Genomic DNA, 23,603 nt, shown 5'->3' on the forward strand with positions numbered 1-23,603 from the left:
ACAGAGATCACATGTAGGCAGAGAGGCAGGCAGAGAGAGGCAGGGAAGCAGGGTCCCCGCTGAGCAGAGAGCCCGATGCCGGTCTTGATCCCAGGACCCTGAGATCATGACCTGAGCTGAAGGCAGAGGCTTCAACCCATTGAGCCACACAGGAGCACCCCCTGCCACACCTTTTTTTTTTTTTTTCCAATTTGCAGGTATTAGCGCTTATTTTAGAGGGTCCAAATGCTCCTTCCACACCCTGTTCGTATTATAAAACCGGGAACTCTGGCTTTGGAGAGACAACATTATGATTAACATGTGATCCATCTTAAACTGTATTTAAATCTTTATATTATTTGGGGAAATACAATCTCAATCACATGGCCTCTGTTTTACAGCTTGGTCTGATTCTTGTACTTAATTCCGTGTAGAGATTTAAAGCTTTCAAAAAAACCCACATCTAATAAAAAAAACCCCGTCTCTCGGGTTTGGTTCTCCCAGAAGTAGACTCCGAGTCAAGGATTCAGGTGCAAGAGCTTTATTAAGGAAAGGCTCCCAGGAGACACCAGTAGGTGAACAGGAGAAGGAGGACAGGGAGACAGAAGAGGCTGAGCAAGGCATGATTTCCCGGGAAGCCCAAGTCTTGGTTTGATCCAGAAGGGAGCTCTGGAGAGTATGTTATGCCGCAGATCATTTTCTTCCTTCCTTGGGCAAAGGAAGCTGTGCTTTTGGGCTCCCCAGCCAGACAGTCTGGGCCTTAAGTCAAAGGGAGTGGTAGGGTGGGGTGAGAGGTGGCGTGAACAGAGAGGCTCTCCAACCCACAAACACTGCTGGCTCTCCATGCGGGCTGAAGTGGCTCTGGTATCATCAACTCATGGGGGGCGGGGGGAGGGTGGCTGGAGCCACAGGATTGGCCAGATAGGCCAGAGGGGCAATGGGGGAGGCACTGACAGCACAGGCCATGGGGCCATCCTGCACGCTGCGTGCCCTTACCAGTGGGGGCATCTTAGAGAGCTTTCATCACGTTCTGCTTCAAGAGGAAACGAATGACGTCTTTTGAAAGTCCCGGGGTTGGCTTTTCATCATCCAGAGACACACTTCCTTCTTCCTGTGGGTAGAAGTGGGCGTCCTTGGAATGCCTCCGTAAGACCGCACAGCCATCCCGGTTGAAGATGACCCGGGCCATCTGGAAACTGCGAAGGGCATACTTTTGGTTCTCCTGGCCCTTCAGTTCATTGATTTTCTGAGTCAGGCACTGGCAGACTGATGCAGAGAGTGGATTTCTAGCGGCTGGCTGGGGATGGCCAAACATTTCATAGAACCTATCCAGGGATTTCCGAAGCCCATCGTCCTCTGCTGTGGTCTCCGTCTGACCCTTCACACAAGGGTCAAGCCAGAAGTTCTCAGAGGTCCAGGAATCATTTTGTTCGGTACTTAGGTTACCGGTGTCTGCAAGATAAAACACATTCCAATACTCAAACACATATTTTAAAAAGCCAAAAACAGACAATGTCTCTTTAATTCACCACACCTACTACTCTCTTGGGTGACTGATAATGGGCACAATTAGCTGATTTCAGAATTGATTCCCACTATCCTAGGGTTATGTCACTTGTTTGCTCAGAACAAGAACATCTGATTTGTATGTTCCAGGAGTTCTTCATCTATGGTCTTTGCATAGAAGTTCAGGGTAGGTGTGAATTTGGATGGGGATCAAAATCACATCTTTATTTTCACTAACCTCTCCCAGAAATTAAGCATGTTCTCCCATAATGTAGGCAACAAACCTATTAGCAGCAGTGCCTATGACTTTGTTACCAACAGCTCACAGCTATTTTCATATCACCCATAGTCTGCAGAAGACATTTTTAAATATCATTTATGCCTGTCACTATGCTATGGCCTGAACTGTGGTTCTCCAAAATTCATATGTTAAGCCCTGCTGCCTAATGTGACTATATTTGGAGATGGGGCTTTTAGGAGGTTATTAGGGTTAAATGAAGTTGTAAGGGTAGAAGCCAAATCTGATAGCAGTGGTGGTGGCTTTATAAAAAGAGGAAGAGATCTCGCTCTTTCTCTCTCTCCGTCCATGTGCAGGAACGGGGGGAGGGCCTGGAGAGCCTTCAAGGAAAAGGTGGCCTTCTTGAGGCCCGGAAGCCCTTCCTGGAACCCAGCCATACCAGCACTGTGATCTCAGACTTCTGGTCTCTAGAACTCTGAGAAAATAAACTTCTGTTGTTTAGGCCACCCAGTCTATGGTATTTTGTTATGGCGATCCAAGGAAACTAAGATACGGTGCTTTGAAATTACTGCTGTTATTAGTCCTGATACTAGATCTTATCATTTAAGCATTCATTTACAAAGCATATATTAAAGACTCTTAACTATAGGGACCAAGCAGGGGGTTGCTGGAGGGGAGGTGGGGGGAGATGCCGTAATTGGGTGATGGGCTTTAAGTGGGTGACAGATATGTGATGGAATGAGCACTCGGTGTTCAAGGCAAGTGATGAATCACTAGATTCTACCCCTGAAACTAGTAATACAATATATGTTAACTAACTGGAATTTAAATAAAATCTTAAACCAGATGCCAGCGGGATCCAGGGCACAAATGCAGTAAAGACCCCTAATGTAGACAGTGCTGGGTATTTACACAGTTCAGACATTATCTTTCTCTATTCCCTACAGTAATCCTATAGACTCTTTATCTCTCAATTAAAATCACCACCTTTGTGATTTGTAAAAGAGTCACAAACTAAGTGACTTAAGAATAGACAATATGAAGCCAGAATTGGAGTCAAACCCTAGTCCCTGATCTCACTTTCTGTACTTCTCTGGGAACCATAATTCTTTTTTTTTTTTTTTTAAACCTTTTATTTATTTATTTGAGAAAGAGAGAGGGAGAGAGCACAAGTAGGCAGAGAGGCAGGCAGAGAGAGAGGGGGAAGCAGGCTCTCCACCGAGCAGAGAGCCCAATGTGGGGCTCGATTCCAGGACCCTGAGACCACGACCTGAGACGAAGGCAGAGACTTAACCCACTGAGCCACCCAAGTGCCCCAGAAACCCTAATTCTTAACACAGGAATCTCTGAGCTCTTCTGAAACAAAGGAAAACATTCCACACAAATAATTTGCAGAATTCTTATACATTTGTAGAATTTCTTATACATTTTATTCTTTAACACTTTATACTTTAAATCAAAATATTATATTTTCCTTTTCTGCTCTGATACAAGCTTTAATAAATTACTACCTTTAATTCCACACACACACCCCACACCCCCACCAACTCAATCAGTAGCTATCATAAAAATATTTGTACTTGCTAATGATGAAAAGTTGTGTGCTACAGCCGGTGGTTTTACTAAAGGAGAAGGGATTTGGGGTTTTGCCTCTAGTCTTGTTACCAGCTAGACAGCATACTACCTTGCTGAGCTTTTGCTTTCTCATCTACAATAGTGTCAGTAAATGGTCTCTCTTTAAGAACTTCTGTGGTTGGACAAGGAACAGAGAAGTAGATAATCCAAAGCATCCAAGGATATGGACACACGTGGTAGGAGACACATGTAGGCCCACACATGGACAGACATTCACGGGCCCACCGTACAGGTAGCCCAACAACAATGCACTTAGCCACCTTGAAGAATGGCTGATTCCAAGGTGGTTATAGGAAAGTACATGATGGGTACTTTGTTCTAGAATGCTCAAATACCAATGGGGGCTTGTCAAGGGGAGAGCAGAGGTCAGCTCGAAAGGGGTCAGCTGGCCGCATCTGGAACAACTTGAGCATCAAAATCAATAATGAGAATAACGAATGACAGACCATTCACTAAAGCAGAAAACCATGAATTCATAAAGTAATTGAAAGTTTGATGAGGAACAGGGTATTCGCAGTCTCAGAGTACTTCCCCCTAAAATACTTATCAGTTACAAATGGAAAAAGAATAACTTCATCGTGGAGAAACCTGGCACATATCACCTCAATCAAGTGACCTAAATGATGGGACCAACCGAAATCCTGTTGCCACTTGACCAGACACAACATGAAGACCCCAGCCACTTCTCTGATAGTCACACCAACGCTGCATCACCTAAACCCAATTTTGGGGAAGTGGCAGACAAAACCAAATTGAGGGACATTCTGTAAAATGACTGGCCTGTACTCTTCAGATGTGCCAAGGTCATGAGACCCAAGAGAAGAGTGAGCAAGGCTGTTCCACACTGAAGGGCACCAAAGAGACATGACAGTTTAACACAACATATGATTTTCACCTGGATCTCTTTGCTATAGAGAACATTTCTGGGATCGCCTGAATGGGGGCTGAGGATTAGATGGTAAGAATGTACCCGGTTAAACTTCCTGATTTTGCAAGTTTCACTCGGTTATGGTTATCTCCTCGTTCATAGGAAAATCAGGGTGGTGGGCATCATGCTGGCAACTTACTCTTAAACAATTCGTTGGGGGAAAGAAAGTTCTTTGTGTTGTACTTGCAAGTTTTCTGTGCGTTTGGGATTCTCGCAAGAAAAAAATCATGAAAACGAACCTCTGGAGGAATAATCATTAAGACTTCCTTTGGCGGCCTACTTTAATATTAAGAAAAATGAAAAAAGAGCCTTCATCCAGTACTTGGCCAACAGTCCTGTCTAACAAATGGTAGTGGCTATTACAGAGCCAAGGGGAGAAGGGGCCGGGCCAGGGGTCCCACGACGGCAGGGTGAGCTGTCCTTCCCCACCTTCTTCCCCAAAGATGATCTGGTCCCGGGGACATAAGGGAAGGGAAGAAAAGGGAAGGGAGAGGAAGACAGGGGCTGAGAAGTGTCAATGGGAAGAGTGGAAGGGAGAAAGAAGTCCTTGGCAGTGACCCTGAGAAAGCTGGGGCAGCCATTGACACAGAGCTCTCCTAATAGCACAACAGAACTTGCTAAGGAACTGGTCAATAACTTTGATTTGAACCCAATGAGCCTAAAACATGGGCTTGTCTCCTCTGTTTTTCATGTAAACATCAAGCAGAAAGCAACTCATCTTCAAAGAAACCCTCCTTCCCTTTTCCAGAAGAAAATGACAACATGGGTTGAGTTATTTACTACATCAGTTCTTTTGAACACTGTCCCCAGCTCATTACCGTCTTTGATTTCCTTTTAAAACTTGCTTTACTACCAAGAACAAAGCTATCTCTCTAATCATGTGGCTGTTGCGGCCTTTCTGACATCTGGGATTTCTTTGCCAGCAAATAGAGTCAATCGCTTTTCTTTTCCTGATGCACCTATATGCGGACGGACAGCATGGTGATCTTGGATAACTCAGTCAGTTCCTGCATCCTCACAGCCAAGTTCAAACTGTACCTTATTTTTACATTAACATAGCCCAGACTTGTAGGGCTCTCAACTTGGGACAGTAATGTCTACTCTAGGGAGAGTCTGGGGATGTTTTTGTGTCAGTGATTGGAAAGTGCTACTTGTATTGGGTGAGTGGGGTCAAGGAGGTAAGTGGCCTAGAAGGCACAGGACGATCCCATACAACAAAGACTCATCCTCCCCAAAATGCCCATAATGCCTCTTACCCCTTGAGAGGAACAGTGGCTCAAAGGATGATTTCTGGGAAGAGCAGGAAGTGAATGCTGAATCCTGCTGCACTGTAATATATTGCTTTGTTTTGGGCTCCCAAGGCACCTTTTTCTGGCACCCATTTGTACCATGCATTCCTCCCCTCTCAGACGTTGAGCACATTTTATTTTTCTCAGCAAGCGCCCCGGTCCCAATGATTGTGGCATTGTCTAAATAGAGTAGAATTTTCCTTTTGATCGCAATTTGCTTCCATCACAAATAGAATTTCTTTAGGAATTGACAAGAAGAAAGGCAGGAGGATGCGCTGGGTATGACCATGCTTTTGCATGCATTGTTTCAAGGTCACCTATCTACCAGAGCACCTGTTGGTTAAATTACCTTTCGGCCGGAGAGAAAACAGCTGACATACAGATGTTTGGGATTCTTACAAACCTAGAAGTCTTTTTATATCTTTAGGACTTAAGGATGGTAGTTTGTTCAGTAATCCCAGGCAGTCAATGAGCACGGAGGATTTGAGATTAACGGTTGCATTCTGTGAGACGCCATTAGCCTTTAGAAACCCGTATGTTTAATGGGGGTTTCTTGTAGAGAATCTTCCATGGCTACGTCTGTGGTTGATAACCGCGCAGCAGGATTTTATCTCTGTGAAACATTTTAGCTTTCAACTTTAACAAGTTTTTCCTAAATGGATTTGATATTTAGCATTCTGTCTCCCCAGCCTCAATGCCCGCCCACTCTGCCTTATTTGTTCAGACTTTCTTTTACTCACGATTGCTAATTGGGAGGATCTGGGGTTTCAAGGCTGCACTGAGCCGAAAGAAATCAAAGATTTAACAAAAGAAGAGAACGATCAGGATTTAAGGAAATAAGGCATTGTGGCTCATACAGTCTCCTTTTACATTGCCTCAAAGGGAACGCTGCCCCTTTCCTCAGGGCGGTGCGCGGTGCACGCCTACGTGTGGCCCCGCTGCCTTGGTCTGTCTGTTGGAGGCTCCTCGGGTTCTGTGTGGCTCTGAGAAAGTCATGTGTGTAGGAAGAACAAAGTGAGTGGGGGAGGCGGCATGTCCTAGTCATTAATGGTCACAGATTAGCACAGTCTCCTCTCCTTTATGACAGCAGACTTCCGAGGCCCGCAGGCTCGCTCTGTGGGTGAAGGCATCATTCTTCAAACAGTAAGGGCTCTTGCCTATGGATCTGGAGCCCTGCTCTGTAGGCTGCATCTCCCTGCCCAGACCTTTTTTTCCTTCCTACCCTCTTCTGCTCCTCTTACTTCTGCCACTCCACTCCATACCCTGCAAAAGAAAAAAGGAGTGAACAGGCTCTCGGGATGAACAAGATTCAGTCCTCTACCTCCAGCCCCACAGGCTGCACAGAAGTCGGACTGCGGCAACACCTCTGCATCGTGGCCTTGGGAACTGGCTTCTCTTCTGACCCTTGCAGGCCCCCTCTTCAGAACCTCGGCACCTGCTGTTCCTCTGCGTGGAACATGCTTTCTCCACTTTATCTGCACGACTGGTTGGTTCCCTCTCCTCCTCAGGTCTCGGTTCAGACGTTAGCTTCTCCGTGAGGGCTCCTGTATCGGTCAGGATCAGCTACGTAACAAGCATGGGCCAAATCTCAGGGGCTTAAAATAATAAAGGATTGTTTCTCACTACTTATAGCTCTGTGTCATACCAGTAGATCTGTGTGGGCTTGTCCGTTACCCTGGAACCCAGGCCAGTGGGCCAGCCACCACCTCAACATTGCTTAGTGCCTGCGGCAGAAGGTAAAGAACCCAGGGGAGCAGGCAGTGACTGGGAAAGCCCCGTCACGTCAGTGCACATATCACTGGCTAATGTTAATTCATATGGCCAAGCCTAATTCTGGGAAAGAATAAAGATGGGGGCACCTGGGTGGCTCAGTCGGTTAAGCATCTGCCTTGGGTTCAGGTCATGATCCCAGGGTCCTGCGATCGCGTCCCTTGTCCGGCTCCCTGCTCAGAGGGGAGCCTGCTTCTCCCTCTGCCTGCCGCTCCCCCTGCTTGTGCGCACTCTCTCTCTGACAAACAAATAAAATATTTAAACAAAGAATGAGGATGAAAATTCTCCTGCTGTGGGAGGAAGAAAGTATCATTCAGTCTTCTGATCCTTCAGTCTTGCTCAGCAACTGCTGAGCACACAACTTAAAATTGCATTTCCCTCACTCATCTAGGCCCTGACTGTCCTTGTGTCCCTTCTCTGCCTTACATTTCTAAGTAAACATAGCAGCATCTACTAATGCATGATTTGTTTGTTTATTGTCTATCTTCTCCTGCTTATGGCATTTGTTTGTCTGGATGCCAGCTGTCTGCCCTCCCCCCAACCCCCAGGGCCTAAAGCAGTGCTGGCCTGAGATAGATACATTGAAAACTTTTTGATGTTTTATTTTACTTGATGAGTTTCATTTTCAAATAAAGATGTAAAGGTGCATGATTACTAGGGTTACCAGTGCTCCCTAAGGTGACTGGGAAGTTTGCCCAGGACAACCCAGGTTTATGGCTGTTGTCTCAATTAATGATTAATAGCACACTCTTTCATTCCCCAAAGGGCCCTGGATCCCACGATTTGTTATATATATATATATATATATATATATATATATATATATATATCATGATACAGCCATCACATAGAAGTTCCTGCCATACATCCCTATGTCCCAAGGGCTGAGTTTTGATGCCAGAGATAATCCCAGTCTGTGGGTTAAATAATAAGATGTCCACACACTTTTATTTTTTTCCTAAACTTTCTGCTCTGCTGTCCTCCAGCACAATTCTCCTTCCCTTCCCTTTCTTTTCACAGCAGTCCTTTCTCCTACCCCCTTACTGTCCGAGAACTGTTTGGTTTCTGCCCTGAAAGCAAAGGGACTCAATTCACTATATCCCATCAATAACTCACTGTGATTCTGCTTTCTGGTCTCGTATGACTTTCCACCACGGTGCAGTTAACACCAGCACTGGAGTTCTAAGATACCTTACTTTCTGTCTCTTTCATAGCCTAAAATTAATGACCAAAAAAATCAGTAAGCTTACGCTTCCTTTTGCCCCATAGCAACCCTACCATCTGCGGCTTGTACAATTTGGAATTTGCAACTGTTCCTTTAAAGGATAAGCCCCACAGACTCATAAAGGGGTGGGGGCAGGACACAGATATCAAGCTATTTAATCCAAATCCACACTTCAAAGGACGGGTGGTCTGGTCCAGTGCGTTTGAAACTGCAGTCTGAGTCAGGACTTGTTTACATCCGAGAGATAATCCTGATGAATCACCCAGAGGGGAGGTGGCATATGCTGTCACCCTTCCTCCTAATGGTGAACAGATGCACCGGGCAGAAGCTAGGGTCCTCTACAAGGCAACTGCTGAGAATGAAAATGAACGCTGGAAAAAACCAAAAATATGTGCGATCGGTGAACAGCCCTAAAATTAAGTGCCCGTGGCAATTAATAAGGCTGACTGATCTCTGTCGTCTGATTGGTAAGCTATCTTACTCGTACCTGGGCATTTTATATTTTCTTAGGAAACTAAAATGTTCTGAATACAAAGAAATAGAATATCCAAGTTCACACCACTCTAAACGGACAGTTACCATATTGTCATATTTGCTTCAAGTCTTTTTTTCTTATTAAGAAGTAAACACTGGGGATTCTGGGTGGCTCAGTCAGTTAACAGTCTGTCTGCCTTTGGCTCGGGTCATGATCTCCGGGTCGTGGGATTGAGTCCTGCATCCAGCTCCCTGCTCAGTGGGGAGTCTGCTTTTCCTTCTGCCTGTTGTCTCTCTCTCTCCCTGACAAATAAATAAATAAATCTTAAAAAAAAAAAAAAGAAGTAAACATTTTAGGGATGAGTGAAACAGGTGATGGGGATTAAGCAGTGTGCTTGTTGTAATGAGAACCAGATGTGTTGAATCACTCTATTGTTCACCTAAAACTAATATAACACTGTATGTTCACTACACTGGCATTAAAATAAAAACAAAACAACAAAAAAAAGTAAATATTTTAATTAAAGTTGACCACTTCTACACAGAAATTCATTCATTCCAGGCCATTTATTTATGTCTTTGTTCTTAAAGAGTTTATTTTTGAATAATCTCTATACCCAATGTGGGCCTCGAAGTCACAACCCCAATATCAAAAGTCACGCACTCTCCCCACGGAGCTCGCCAGGCGCCCTTTCCAGCCCATTTTTATACCTGACATATGTTATGTATCCCTAAGCAACACCATGTTGCTTTGGGTGATGGTCATTTTCATTTTATTTTCCATATACGAAGTTTTGCTTTTTCTCACTCCACTTTATGATTTTTTCCTTCCTGCCATTGTTGATATATGAGTCTGCTTTAGAGTATTATAAGAACATACCTCACTATTTTTCGCCCATTTCATTCTCTTGGGATGGCCATGTGGGCTTATCCTGTCACAAATGAGGCTTCAGTGACCCCTCCCCCCATACCTACTTCCTGGTGTACTTGCTCTAGAATTATATCTAGTCGTGGAACTGCTGAGTCGAAAGGAATGTGCGTTTTCAGTTTCACTAGAACCTGCCAAATCACTTTCCAAAGTGGCTGGGGCACTCCCACCAGCAGGATCTGGGTTACCCTGTTTCTCCACAGCTTTGCCGAACTCTCTGACACTGTTGGGTGTATCCAATATGTCTCCTTACTTGGGGTCACATTTCCCTCCTCACTCAAAGTGGCCGAGCTGCTCTCCAGACCTGTCTCCAGTCACCGGGCGGCGACTTGTGCTTCCTATACAGTGAAAAATTCATCTTCTTTACCCTTTCTCTTGGACTTTGTCTTTTCTTCTATCTTTTTTTTAATGGCATACAAGATGAAGTACAGAGAAAACACGGTCTTTACTTTTCTGCACCTGAGGTCATGACTAGATTATCCCAGGCTGAGGCTGGATAAAAGACCTTGATCAAGGTTTGTTTTCCTTTTAATGGCAAATCTTCTCAAGTAAGACAACCTTCGCAGTATCAGTTTATCACCTCCAAAAAGTGATACTGTGTCTCTAATCCATTCAGTGAAAAAGTCACAGGCCAAGGCGGACCCAGGGGCCGGGCCAATAGCTGGCTCACAGAGTCTCATTTTGCAGACAAGAAAATTGAGACAAAGAGCAAGTCTCCAGAATCACTTCATGAGAGGCTGTGGTGAGACCACGGACAAGGCTAACCTGCTTATTAATTTTCTTCCTTAAAATACTCTTCATGTGGCTCACATTTGCCATAATTAGGACTACTTTGGCTGTGACAAGCCAGGCAGGGGTGTTCTCCCTACATGATTCTGGTAAAAGCCGAGGAATCACAGGCCTGGATCCTAAAAATGCTTAATACCATTCTCTTCTTTAGAAGGAGATTAAGGTTTAGCTGAGGCTTGATTTAAAACAGCTTCCTTTTGCAGGTTGTTAAGTAGTAACCAAATTAAAGGATCAGAACCTGACCCCTTTGCAGCTAGAAAAGCCATGGGGGATTTGCTGGTTCAGCTCTTGCACTTTCAGGACCAGAGTCTGAGGGCTGGAGCTGGAGCTGGAACAAGAACTTGGATCCCCTGAGCCAGTCCAGGTTTTGGGGCATAGCTCTTGGTCGGTTCTGCATTCAGAACCCCAACAGGGGACAAGAGGGGAGGCTCTCAGACCAGGGAACCTGAGACAGAATCTCCTTCAGGAGCAATTGGGAATCAGGAGCTTCCCTGCAACACTTAAAGCAATCATTTAAAAATGTTTTCCCCCTGCTAAATGCCTTTTAAAATCTCATTTTACAGGGGATATTTCAACAGATTTATTTCATATCATGGCCTAGATAGTAAGGCACAATCAGGGGCAGAAAAGAAAATCAAACGATTCTGGTCTAGGTTGCTATGGCAACGTTGCTATTTTGAATACGATTGTTTACTTCAGCATAATTAAGTTCAATGTGAGCAGCTAATTAAGATGAGGCTTGAAACTTTAACCTTAACCTTCACTGTAAGAAAAAAAATAAGACTTTAAAAATGATGCTTGAGGTGCTGCTGGAGACATATTTAGCAGAATGCTCATCTCCCTTTGCTGGGGAAGCAGAAAACGGATTCTTTTTTCTTTAAGAGGAACAGGGGCCTACTCACCATCTGTCCAAATCCACAAGTCAATATTTCCTAATTTTCAGAGATAAAGAGGAACAGAACAGAGCCCTTATCAAAACAAAGCCAGTTCCCGTGTTGACATCAGCAGACTTGCTGAGACTGACAGGCAAGGAAAGTCGGATGCTTTCCTACACACAGCAGGGTTTTCGTTAGATGCATATTTGTGTAAACAGCCTTGACTCCACATCAGATCCGACCTTAGGTCTATCTGTGAAGTAACAGGTTGAATTGTAAGGAACGTGCCAGAAGGCAAAGATATAGCTGAGCTCTCCCCCTTCAAAGTAACCACCAACCCCAGGAGGCCCAGCTCTTGTATTCAAAATGCTGACATCACTGAGAACATGCTGGAACCTCTCAGGAAGTGTTTCCACTCCTCCTGGAAGCTTCTCCTGGACATCCTCATTGGTGGCAAATCTCCACCCTCGGAGGACAGAATTACCTTTTTGGAAACTGTCAAAAGGCATTAGGAGTAAAAGTTGATCAATAATGTCAGTGATCAAGCAGGGTAACATGGAATGAGGTAAAAAGCAAAGTTCATCTCCAAAAAGAAATTGCTTTTCTTACATTCCACACACTAGTTCTGAAGTTGTTCTTACAAAGGAATTGTAAAACCAGTTCTGTGCAATGGCAGGCAGTGTGGTACTATATGCTTTCAGAAGTGTACTTTATAGGGCAGAGCTAATGTGGGTTTAAGTTCTAGCTTCTGTAAAACAGCTCATAATCACAGATCAGAAATCTGAGTATTTCTGTCCTGATAGATGACTTGCTTGCGAGCATTGTGAGCATGGACTGGGGTTTAGAAGGCTCAGGTTTGAGCGCCTACGTGTCTGCTTCTGGGCTATGTGACCTGGGGCGAGTCACTTGACATCTCTGAATCTTCACATCCTCCTCCGTAAAATGAGGATGGTAATAATAATGATCCATACCTCGTGGATAGTTGTAATAATTATTAACATAAAGCCTAGCACACAGTTCACACTTAATAAATAATAGCTACTTTGTTATTATTATCATAGAGCAGCCCCAGCAGCAGTGATGTTACATATAAATATGAAGGCATTTGTCATTTACACCCGAGGATTTTAAGAGTGAAGTGTAAATGCTCTCGTGTATTTACATGCAGGGATAGACACGTATCACAGGGAAAGTCCAGGTAAGCCCGCGTCGTACCCGACATCGTCTTGACCGACAGCTGCTGCCCCATCCTGGCATCAGAGCTGATGGGGCAAACCATGGTAAACATCACCCATCTCACGGTTAGGACTGACTCCGGAGAGGTCCCAAGTGCAAGCTCTACAAAGCAAACATGATCCCAGCGTGGGTGGAAACAGCAGGTCCCTCGGTGTGTGGGAGTGTCAAACACAGAAGCCCAGGCTGGTGGGGCCCTCCAGCTGTCCCCTGACACATCCACTAGCCTGTGGGTGGGATTGAAATGACTCAACCTGTAGGACCTAATGGCGGTGGTGGTTTCCTATTTGATGGAACCTATGAATCAAGGGCAGAGCTTCAGGGAAAAGCTGAGGTTAGTAAATACCCCACAGAAGGAGAAACAGACTGCATCAAACAAACAAACAAACAAAGAGACTGGGAAATTAGGCAGAAATTAGGCAGAGAAGATCTATGTTCACAGAATGACTGCTGACAGAGTCAGAGCTGTAGTGCTGAGTTAGATTTTAAAAGGCAAGATAAAGACTGAGAAATACACTAAGAAGAGTGCCAAGGGAGTGAATACTTTCCTCTCTCCCTGCCCTCCCCCACTTGTAGCTGACTCTGAAGAAGGGCAAAGCTATGAGCCTTCTTTTCTGGAGCAAACATCAGAAAATATAGAGAGCTCAGAAACTGGGGGAAAGCCATAAACATTTAAAAACAACAAATATGGGCATCTGCCTTCTGCTCGGGTCATGATCCCAGTGTCCTGGGATGGAGTCCCGCATCTGGCTCCCTGCTCAGAGAGAAGCCTGCTTCTCCCTCTCCCTCTGCCTCCACTGTTAGTGCTTCTCTCTGTCAAATAAATAAATAAAATCCTTTTTAAAAAATAAATAATAAGGGCGCTTGGGTGGCTCAGTGGGTTAAGCCTCTGCCTTCGGCTTGGGTCATGATCTCAGGGTCCAGGAATCGAGGCCCACATCAGGCTCTCTGCTCAGCAGAGAGCCTGCTTCTTCCTCTCTCTCTGCCTGCCTCTCTGCTTACTTGTAATCTCTCTCTGTCAAATAAATAAATAAAACCTTTAAAATTTTTTAAAATTAAATAATTAATTAAATAATAAAAACAACAAATATAATACAACCTATGCAGAGAAAGACCTTAGAGACGGCAAAGAAATAAAAGCTGGGGCTGATGGAGAGGCAGAAAATATGAGACATGAGGTGTTTAGGAAGTATTTGTATTGAAAATGTTTCCAACATGAATTATTAAGGGCTGGTAGAGGGGGCAAATATGGAATTGAATTTCTAGCTTGATAAGGACACCTCTAGTAGGATGGCAGAGATAGTTATATATTTTCAACAACAACAAAAAAATGTGATGGGCAAGGTATTATGAAAATCCTTGTTGACAAACATCTACAAATTCTGGGTAAATTTTTTTTTTAAAATCTTCTAAAATGCACAACTGAGTAGGAATAAAGGAAGAGGAATCCTTAGAGACCAAAAGCAAAATCACAATGGATATTCCAAGAGGTAAATGAACCCTGAGCTGGTGTCAGAATCTGGCAAATCAACTTTACTGGCACTCAGGCTTCAGGACATAGAGTCTAGCATCGGGCAAGATGGGGGGATTGAAAGAAGGTCACTGTATAAAGCTGAGAGCCCTGAAGTTACACCCTCAAGATGAACTAGAGAAAAAAAATGCCTTGCCAAGGGTCCTAGTAAGAAAACTTGTTTGTCTTTGCTTTGGCCCTGAGTAGAGAGAGAGAAAAAAAGAAGCATTCCTGGGGAGATTCAACTATGAGCCTGACCTTACCTGTGTTTGTGGCCTGAATTAAGACTATTTTTATGGTCTGAAAACCCCCAGCCAGGAATTTATTTCAGGCTGGTTCCAGAGTAATGTGTCCTTATTTGTTTAGAGAAAGCGAAGGCAAGTTCTCTTTAGAGGAATGTACCTTCACTCAAATGTCAAAAGAAACCCTGTACATAAAATTCCAGTGAGCAGGAGCTCACAAAAAAACAACAGTCACAAAATGCACACTGAAATGAGGCAATGGAGCCAGTCCCGGAATAAATCTCACAGAAACTTTAGATACTAGTCAATGGTCACAGAATATAAAACAAGTATATATAAAACAAGTATATATATATATGTTACAGAAATAAGAAATAGAAAAGTCTGAGTTAGGAACAAGAATCAGTGAATCAGAAAAAAGAAACAAAAATAACTTAGAAAAATGGAAAATTATGATACTAGGTATTTATACTACTGTAGGTGGGTCAAACAGAAGGTTAAACACCACTGGAAAGAGAATTAGAAAATAGAAATCAGATTTAAAGATACTATTCAGAATTTAGCACAGACAGACAAAGAGATGGAGAAACCCAAACAAAATAATGAAGAGATACGTAAGTCAAAGTGAAACGGTCCCACGTGCATCTGATTGGAATTTCAGAAAGACATAAGAGAGGGAATGGGGAAAAGGCAATGCACAATGAGTTAATGGGTAGAAATTTCCTAGAACTGATGAAAGCATGAATCCTCACATTTAGCAATCACCATGTTCTGCAAGCAGGATAAATAAAAAGAACCCCAGTTGCTAAGCATGAGATAAAACTGTAGATTATCAAAAGGAAAAATAAAAATTCCTCAACCACCCAGTAAAAAAAGACAGATTCCCCATAAATGAATGACAATTCAGTTGACGGTTGATGTCTGGACAGTAACAATAGAAGCAAGAAGGTGGGGGAGTAGGGGAGCCTGGGTGGCTCAGCTGGTTAAGTGTCTGCCTTCAGTTCATATCATGATCTTAGGGTCCTGGGATTGAGTCCTGAATCAGGCTCCTTGCTCAGTGAGGAGCCTGCTTCTCCTTCTCCCTGCTGTTCCCCCTGCTTGTGTGCTTGCTTTCTGTCAAATCAATAAATAAAATCTTAAAAAAAAAAAAAAAAAGAAAGAATGAAAAGAAGGCTGTGGAATAATACCTTCAAGTTCTAACAGACCTAACTGCCAACCTAGGACCACTCAGGAAATGGTGAGGAGATAATTCTCTTCCCTGGTCAGATCAACACAAAAATAATTGTCATAGCCAGATTGCTTCCCACCCCCCCCACCCCTCCGCCCCAGTCCAAAGTTCATTCTTTAAGAACACCCAAAATGAACAATACCTAGGTTAATTTATGGAGAGTTTGCCTGAAGGCAGAGAAATGAGCCACAGAGAATTTTCATGTTTTCTATTCCTTTGGTGATTTGAATCTGTTTAATTCCCTAATATGGAGCAGTTCTCCTTGAAACAGGGTCCCAGTGTTACACTTTGATTCCAACTCACATGTGACCAACTTAAAAGTGTCCACCGTACATTTTGTGTCGAAAGTTTCATTCTGTAATGAGCCATTATGCAAAATAATTCAACATCAAAGTTGTTCTCATTGCTTTTATAAAAAATGTAGATGCTCTCAATGTTTTGTTTTGCAGATGACATTTTCTCTCTCTGCAATCAACTATTTCCATTTGCTTTTCAAATAATTACCAAGTTTATCTTCCTAACTCAGCTAATGCCTGTTGCTCTGGTGGCCTCAGCCTAGCAATACTAATTATGAGTCATTGGTTCCAAACACTATTTTGAAAAAAAGGAAAATAATTAATTTTTCACTCATGATATTCACTCTCTTTGAAGAGATCACACAAAAGCAGCTCTATAGCTTAGTTTTAAGAAAGCAGTTGAACTTTCTCATAGTCAATAAACTATGCCAATCATAGGATAAACAGAGACAGAGGTTTTGACTCACAAAGTTACTACTGGTAACATTTAGTGCTTTATAGCTATTTTGCAATTTTCTGTTACCTAAGGTCCTCCTTAATTTCATTTCACATGTAAATGAAATCATTTTCTTCCATAAATCTAGAAGGGGACACACATTTGTAGGGGAGTATGAAAAAGAAAAAAAGAAAAAGTAACCTGATTATACTGGTTATTCCAGAGGACTACATTTTTTTTTTTGAGTTCTGAGTAGCAAAATCTCAAATGCATTTGAAACTTTAGCTTCTAAGAAAAGCACTCCCAAAACCCATGCACACGATAAATCTTTCATGCACATTTTTTGTTTCTCTGTATCTCGATCTGGATAGTGGTTAACTGGGTGTATACATATGTAAAAATCCACCAAGCCGTAACACATTGTATGAAAATAGTATCTCAATTAAGAAAATATCTACAGGGGTGCCTGGGTGGCCCAGTTGGTTGGGTGTTCAACTCTTGATTTCGGGATCATGGAATTGCTCCCCTGTTGCGCTCTGCGCCCAGTGTGGAGTCTCTTAGGAATTCTTTCCCTCTCTCTGCCCCTCCCCCATTCCCTAGGTGTGCAGGCGACACTCTCTCAGAAAAAAAGAAAGAAAGAGAGAGAGAGAGAGAGAGAGAGAAAGAAAATATCTACACACACACACTCCCTGTCTTCAGTAAGTCCTAGATGTTGCATAAAAATTAAGGTTTTTTTTTTTTTTTAATTTTAGTTACTTATTCATGAGAGAGAGAGAAAAAGGCAAAGGGAGAAGCAGCCCCCCCCCCCCCCTGATGTGGGACACAAACCCAGGATCCTGGGATCATGATCTGAATTGAAAGCAGGTGCTTAACCATTTGAGCCACCCAGGTGCCCAGACATTAAGGTTTTAAAAAAACCTTCCCAGATGGTTCTAATGTTCACTTAGGTTGTAGCCATTACCCTAGGACAGCAGGAACATCTCTTGATTAGAATAAACATTCTAAACATTCAGCAAATATCTGTTTCAATGAATATATGAATGAATGTATGAATGAACAAATGAATAAGTGAATGAACCAACAAACTAATAAATATGTGTTATTCATGGTTGTAGGTGTATAATTGACTAGGGTCAGAAAGAGTCTGAAGCATATTTTAAAAAAGAAAAAGCATGCCAGATGTTCTAAGCACTGTAAATGCTTTACCTCATTAACTCTATCAACAAATCTACAAGCTAAGTGGACTGCTCTTGATATTTAGGTAAGGCCAACATAAATGACTTTGGCTACTCGAAGAAGAAAGAGAGATGGTTAGAAGTATACCACAGTACACCCTGCTGTTGGGAGAGCCCTAGGCTCTCAAAAGACTCTAGGCTGAACTTTGAGGGATTACTCCCCAAATCAGCCAAAGGGGCTCAGGCTCTTCATTATTTGAAACCTAAACAATTAGGAAGCTGCTGCCACAGATGCTGCTCCAAGTTAACACAGCTTCTGCTACGATCCGGAAACTTCCCAATCAGGAAGCTCCTGTTGAATCTGAAAGCCATCAATTGCTGGTTCCAGACCATGCTGCCTTGGACATTATCCACCCCAGCTAAAAATGAATGTCTCATGCCCAACTCTCTTCCCACATAACCTAGGTCTGAATCTGAATGGTTATGGGAATGCATTTGATTAGCAGATCTAATTCACATCCAGAACTCTAGCTATGAAAGATTCCAAAAATGGGAACTTCCATTCTCTCTAAGAAGAGGAGGTTGGACTAGGCATAGAGTGAGCACACTGATAGACTCACAGATAATTAACTTGAGGCACAGATTATGAAACTTGGTCGAAGACACACAGCTAGTAAGTGGCAAGGTCAGGACTGAAACTCAGGAAGCATGGCCTTAAACACTATGAAGGCAAATAAGAGAATAATAGTACAGGGCACAGGCAAGCTCATGGGTGTGAGGTCTCCAGGTCTTGATGTACAAACTTCCATGTTCATATCAGCTATACTCATTAATCCTGACATCACCTCTAGAATTTTAAATCTCAGTTTCTCATCTTCATAATTCAGAAATATATTAATTTACTTGACCATTTAAATTTTGGGTTGGAAGGTGTTCTCAAGTATTGCCAGGGAGGGTTGTTGAAAATGTCCTATCACCAGTGACCAAAGATATCCACACCCAGCCTTCAACAACTACCTCCAACTCCAGCTCCTCACACTAGTTCCACGGTACAAATTAAAAGAATATTTACAAGTATCCTGAAGTTATTTTAGGACTTTCTAATGGAATATCTAACTAATTCCATTTTTCTCAAAAATTCTGGGAAACTATGTTGGGTGTAATAGAATGATGGCTATTTAGCTTCTGCTCAGAAAGCTATTACATAGCTCTTATCAACTGGAAACCATGTGACTAAAGCTTGTGATGTATCCTCTGTTATCTGAAACTATATCTCCACACATCTTTAATACAGTTCGGTCTGTCCATCTATCTCCATCCACCCACCCAGCCATCCAACCATCCATCCACTCCCCCACCCACCCATCTCTCTCTATGCAAATGACCTAGATAACAGGATAAAAACATTAATGTATCTAAAATAGATAGATCAATAAATACAGACTAAGGTTGACAGGAGTGAGAAGAATCAGTTCCAAATCACAGGATGGAAATGTTGAAAGTTCTTCAGAAAGGGGAATATGTCAGCTATTCTTAAAAAACTGTAATTTTGAAAAGCAATCCTTCTAGGGGCAGGGGAAAGAGAAATGCTTCATTTGACATGACAAATTATAAACTGCAAATCTGCCAGTTTGGGAAGGGTAAATATTTGCTGAAGATTAAGGGCATGGCAGAGGGATGTCATTAAATCTATAGTAATTAAAAAGTCAATTTAGTATCACAGGCATCTACTCCATTTTTGATGAGCATACAGCCTCAACAACTCCAAGCCACAGCCCAATAGTCTCCATGGTGTAGAAGGAAATGATAAATGTCTTCAGCATGACTTCCGACAAAGTGAGTCTGAGTTAATTACTCTGTGTGCAAGTGAAAATGGATTTGGTTAAACAAATGGGCCTGCCAGCCAAGAACATGGGCCACATGTTTGACTAAATCTCCTATTAATCAAATGCACATCAAACACTACCAGACACGTGCACAGAAGGAGAGCTTTATTCCTTTATTTCTTACTAGTCTTGGACTCTCTGTGTTGAGATGGAGGTTTCTGCAACTATCTGTAGGGCTTCTGGGCTGAGTGTTCATCATTTAAGGGTGTGGCATTAAAAAGCAATTTTGGGGGCGCCTGAGTGGCTCAGTGGGTTAAGCTTCTGCCTTCAGCTCAGGTCATGGTCTCAGGGTCCTGGGACTGAGCCCCGCATCAGGCTCTCTGTTCAGCAGGGATCCTGCTTCCCCTCTCTCTCTCTCTGCCTACTTGTGATCTCTGTCTGTCAAATAAATAAAATCTTAAAAAAAAAAAAAAGCGATTTTGAAGCCCTTGCCATGGGTACAGCTTATAGATTGGTAGGCTTCATACAGGGGGACTGATTGATAATTCATTCAGGTTTTCCAAGGATGGATCCTCTAATCTCCAAACTGGCCAGAGTGATGGATGAAGATGCTCTTTTAGACAGGAAGGTCCAGAAAGCCCTGTTGGAGGAGGTGGCACTTAACCAGAGCCTTAAATGCCATGAAGGAGGGAGGAAGCAATGCAAATATCTGAGTGGTACAGTCCAGACAGAGGACATGGTGCGTGCTGAGTCCCTGAGATGGGAACAGGTTAACAAAGCTAAGAACCAGCCACGAGCCCAGTGAGAAGGAGGAGACAGAAAAGAATGATGTGCATTTATCATGTATGAAAATAATTTCCCATATAGGTAAGGGCATGTGATTCTTGACCTCGGGGTTGTGAGTTCAAGTCCCACATTGGGCACAGAGTTTACTTTGAATAAATAAATAAATAAAAATATTAAAAAAAAATTTTCCACCTAGACCTTGTCAGAGATGTTAAAAAGCATAACATTAAAATATTTAGTGATACCTTATAAAAACAAACAAACAAAAATCACTTTGACTTGCCTTTGGTTTAATCAGGCAGTCTAACAATTATGTGAAAGTATTTAACACTGTTCAACCTTGTGAGGATGGTGCAAAATAAAAAATCCATACCTCATAAACACTTACACTAGAGACTCCCTGAATAAGATAGAAATCTGTACACACATCGGAGCTAAATCAAAGGAAGCAGCTCGTGTTGTTGAGAAAAATCAAAAGCTTAGGGAAAAAAAAAAAAAAAACCCAACCGGTTGCCAAGGCAACAAGAAAATCATTCGACGAAAAATATAGTTTCCATCTCAAACGCGTTCACATGGAGAAGACAAGTATCTTCCAGCCCTGAGTTGGGAGTTTTATGTAACCTTTATCCAGTCATTTGTGGAGATGGGGCAAGAGTTGAGAACCCACAGCAATGGGGCCTGGGTCAAAGCAGCCCAGCAGGGCAACTCGCTGGTAATACATCCTTCAGGACAGTGAGTTACCCCAGTGGTTCACAGGCTAAGGCACAAGAACTCTTTCCTACTCTTGAAATCATTCGGCTACTTTTCCTGGACGACCCACTTTCGCAGAGAACTCCCATTTCTGAGCTAGACACCAAATGATTACTGAGGGACTAGAAGGTCACAGAGCTGGCTGGAGGCCTTCCAAATCCTTCTCCTTGAATTTCTGTAATTTCAAAGAGTGACTCAGAGCTGACTTTAAACACCATCTGCTCCTCACTGGGCACCCTGCTCAAAGCCCTGCCACTTGCATGCGGCCAAATATGGTCTTAACTACCCCCCTACTGGCCTGGGGCACCTGGGACTCCACTGCTCCTGGGGGCCCGGTGCCTGAGCCCCTCATCTGTGGAGCCTCCCCAGTTCCCCAGGTGCAGCTGGCTGGCCTGTTTCCTAGAACCCGCAGTGCTCTGTATATGGTCTCTTTAGTGTCTCTTCCCTCCTACTACTGAAAGCTTGTGTGTGTCTGGTTTCTTATCTGATTGTGACCTCCTAGAGCTAGGGTCCTTGTCCTGTCTCTAGTGGGACACCAGGGCTGAGGAAACTGGTTTTAGCAAGTCAGAAAAATGAATTAATATAATGCTCTCGGTTTTAACATGGAAGAAAGATCCCAAATCACCAACGACACAACTAGCAGAAGATTCTGAAAGCCAGTGGTGATAGAGGGAGCTGTAAAGGGAGGCAGCTGCATCTGGTCCCAGCCCTGGCCCTTGTTAGTGAGACTGCTGAACCTCTCTTTTCCCGAAAGGTGTCCGCAGAACACCACCTTCGTCCTAACAGGCAGAGCAGGTGTTCCACAAGAAAGGGGACTTGGTTTTCCAACAAGTTCAAGATGGCAGGGTTAAAAACATTAACCAGCTTTTTTTTTTTTTTTTTCTTTTTAAGAACTTTATTTATTTATTTTCCAGAAAGAGAGAGAGAGAGAGCAATCAGGGAGAACAGCAGGCAAAGGGAGAAGGAGGCTCCCCGCTGAGCATGGAGTCCAGTGGGGGACTGGATCCCAGGATCCCTGGATCATGGCCTGAGCTGAAGGCAGGCGCTTAGCTTGACTGAGCCACCCAGGCGCTCCCATTAACGAGCTTATAACAGAACCTCACCCACAGAACTGGAGGACGATGAAATGAAGCAGAACGGGGAAGCACGACTGAGTCCTCTGTAAATGCTAACTGTAGTTCTCATTATTGTTACTCTTCTCAGCCATCTCTACTCAGATTTTTTTCATAATAACTATAGATTACTTTTTTTAAAAAAAGATTTTGTTTGTTCATTTGACAGACAGAGATCACAAGTAGGCAGAGAGGCAGGCAGAGAGAGAGGAAGGGAAGCAGGCTGAGCCCCACGTGGGGCTCGATCCCAGGACCCTGAGATCATGACCTGAGCCGAAGGCAGAGGCTTAACGCACTGAGCCACCCAGGCACCCCTAGATTACTTTTAATTTAAAAACAAGAATGCCAAAGAACAAGCAAACCAACCAACAGAAAGCCCAAGAAAGCTATTTTACTCAAAGAATTAGTCCAATCAGAATGCAACCCAGCTGGATAAGTTTGTAATAAGTTTTTTTCTGTATCACAACAGAGATGATCACATCCCCAGTTCTTCCTCTGCATTAAAGTTATATGCTGTTACTGTCTCTGTCAAAAAAAAAATTTTCTTTCTAACTTTGGAAAGTCATGTTTGAAGAAAAGTACTCCCAGGCAAGGAGAGCCACTCGCTCAGAGAGAGAAAGTCTCCACCATACCTACACCTCCCTCCTGGTGGGCAGCTATCTGAGACTTCTCCTGAGAGTCCATTTGCTTTCCCAAACACTGAACATAATAACATAAAATTATGTCTACAAATTTGCCCTCAGCATGTATCTGCATTTCAAGGATCACCAAGTGGAAGGGTATCTAATGTAAAGACACGTGAAGTCTTGTCTCCTCACTGCCAAGGACAGCAGGTGCATCTTACATGAAGATTACAGGGCCACTTCAGGTGACAACATAGGCCAAGAGTTAGTCAAGAAGGAGATGATAAAGGTGCGAATCCAAACACTACAGATTTCTTTTCTCTTTTCTATAATTATTTTGGTAACTAGATTTTCTAAAACTATTCTGTCTCTGTTTGTTGTGTACACACACCATACAGCAGGGGTCTCCTTGTAGATGGCTTCTGTCCAGGACAATCATTTACAGGCTTAGAGATAATGCAACTGTCATATGGGGCCCAACCTGAGCAGAGCTGCACAAACCTAACAATGTGCCCATTAAGGTATTTTAAAGGTCAAGAGAAATAGTCTGTTGGTGTTATGGGAGGATTTTTCTTCTTACCAATGACTAATCTTATTTAAACGAGTGTCATTTAAATACTTCAGGAGTCTAAAGAGAAAGGAGGGACAATGCTTGAGGAGTCTAGAGCAGAAAAATGGAAGAAAGCCAAAGAGACAAGCACAGGAGTGTCTTCTGGGAGGAAACCCAAGTGTGTAGACACGGCATGGGTG

At 43.1% G+C, this 23,603-nt stretch overlaps 1 protein-coding gene across 3 annotated transcripts in view; it reads right to left on the bottom strand.

Annotated features, from left to right (window-relative positions):
• Nucleotides 1-504: 504 nt before the first annotated feature.
• Nucleotides 505-23,603, bottom strand: part of SHLD1 (shieldin complex subunit 1) — an 83,811-nt gene continuing 60,712 nt past the window's right edge. For all 3 annotated transcript variants that reach the window (XM_082744482.1, XM_082744484.1, XM_082744483.1), the window contains exon 3: nt 505-1,431. In XM_082744482.1, coding sequence (XP_082600608.1) covers nt 989-1,431 — 443 coding nt within the window. In that variant the 3' untranslated portion in view covers nt 505-988. The remainder of the gene's footprint in view (nt 1,432-23,603) is intronic.

The sequence above is a fragment of the Mustela nivalis genome (genome assembly GCF_964662115.1).
Source record: "Mustela nivalis genome assembly, chromosome: 8".
Classification (NCBI taxonomy): domain Eukaryota; kingdom Metazoa; phylum Chordata; class Mammalia; order Carnivora; family Mustelidae; genus Mustela; species Mustela nivalis.